Raw genomic sequence first — 1,206 nt, 5'->3', positions numbered from 1 at the left:
CGCGCCCGCCCTCCCGCGCGCGCCCGCCCTCCCGCGTGGCAGCCCTCAGCGCGGCCCTGTTGTGCAGGTTCCCCGGACTCGCGCTACATCCGCGTGGAGACCTGCATGTTCATGGTCAAGCTGCCGCAGTACTCGTCGCTGGAGATCATGCTGGAGAGACTGCGCTGTGCCATTCACTACCGCGAGGACCCCCTCAGTGGCTGACGGAGAGCCCGAGAGCGAGGCTGTCACCGAGGCACCGTCCTGCCGGCCTGGGAAGCCGGCCACCTCCAGCTGTCCCTCCGGCGCCGAGCGAGGGGTCAGCACCCCTGCTTTGCCGAACTTCGTCCGCGTCCAGGGCCTCCTGGAAGACTTCCCCTTTTGTATTTGTACGTTTTGTGATGGGTTGGTTCTTTTGCTGCCTGTTCGTGGTATATTTGTAGGCTAGTTCCGTTCCCAGTTTGTCTCATTTGATCTTCCCGGATAGTGTCCCTCGTGGGTACCAGATTCTGACGCCATAAGGCCCATGTGGTTCCTCGCAGAACCACCCAACAGGGAGTTGGCAGGGAGGTGACCGTGGCCATCCCCAGCCGGCCCTGCCTTCCTGGCGAGCTGGCGTTGCTCCTCCACCTGCAGTGGCTGGGCCAGCACCCACACTTTCGCGGGGCTCTCGGTGTCCAGCTCCCTGAGGCTCGCCCTGTCCTGTGCCCACAGGACTACCCTGCCCCGCACCCCCGCAGCCAGCAGCCCCCCTGCTGCCTGTGTTCTCCTCACCCCTGGTCTGAGTATCCCTAAGGACCTTCTTGGCCTTAGTCAATGGACAGCCTGGTTGTGTCCCAGTGGCAAGGGACAGAGCTGAGGAACTGCTCAGGCGCCGCCTTCTCTGGAGCTGGCGGAGGGCAGCACAGGACCCGAGCCCCCCGCTCCTGTGCTCCGCGCGGCCTCCACGCTGCAGGGGCCGGGGGGCTCACGCCCATGTAACGGGGCGGCTGAGGAGCTCTGCTCCGTGACTCCGACCGTCCGTGCCCCCCACCCGCATACCCCCAGTTACATGTGTGCCAGGGCTGAGCCACCTCCAGGTTCACCCACTGCCCAGTACATTTGTGCCCCAAATGAGTCCTTGTCCAGTGGTACTTTGTTGAGCAGCACACACCATCCATCGGACACTCGCTCCGGGCCTCGTCAGTTCCCCGGAACTGCGGCGCTGTATTTATCTCCACCGTTGTG

General features: G+C 64.3%; 1 protein-coding gene across 9 annotated transcripts in view; it reads left to right on the top strand.

The window, feature by feature from the left end:
• Positions 1 to 997, top strand: part of Hectd4 (HECT domain E3 ubiquitin protein ligase 4) — a 141,991-nt gene extending 140,994 nt beyond the window's left edge. For all 9 annotated transcript variants that reach the window (XM_004635930.3, XM_023720467.1, XM_023720466.1 and 6 more), the window contains one exon: positions 68 to 997. In XM_004635930.3, the coding sequence (XP_004635987.1) occupies positions 68 to 204 (137 nt within the window). In that variant the 3' untranslated portion in view covers positions 205 to 997. The remainder of the gene's footprint in view (positions 1 to 67) is intronic.
• Positions 998 to 1,206: the final 209 nt, after the last annotated feature.

The sequence above is a fragment of the Octodon degus genome, unplaced genomic scaffold, assembly GCF_000260255.1.
Source record: "Octodon degus isolate 3935 unplaced genomic scaffold, OctDeg1.0 scaffold00076, whole genome shotgun sequence".
NCBI lineage: Eukaryota > Metazoa > Chordata > Mammalia > Rodentia > Octodontidae > Octodon > Octodon degus.
This window is presented reverse-complemented; position numbering and strand designations above follow the sequence as displayed.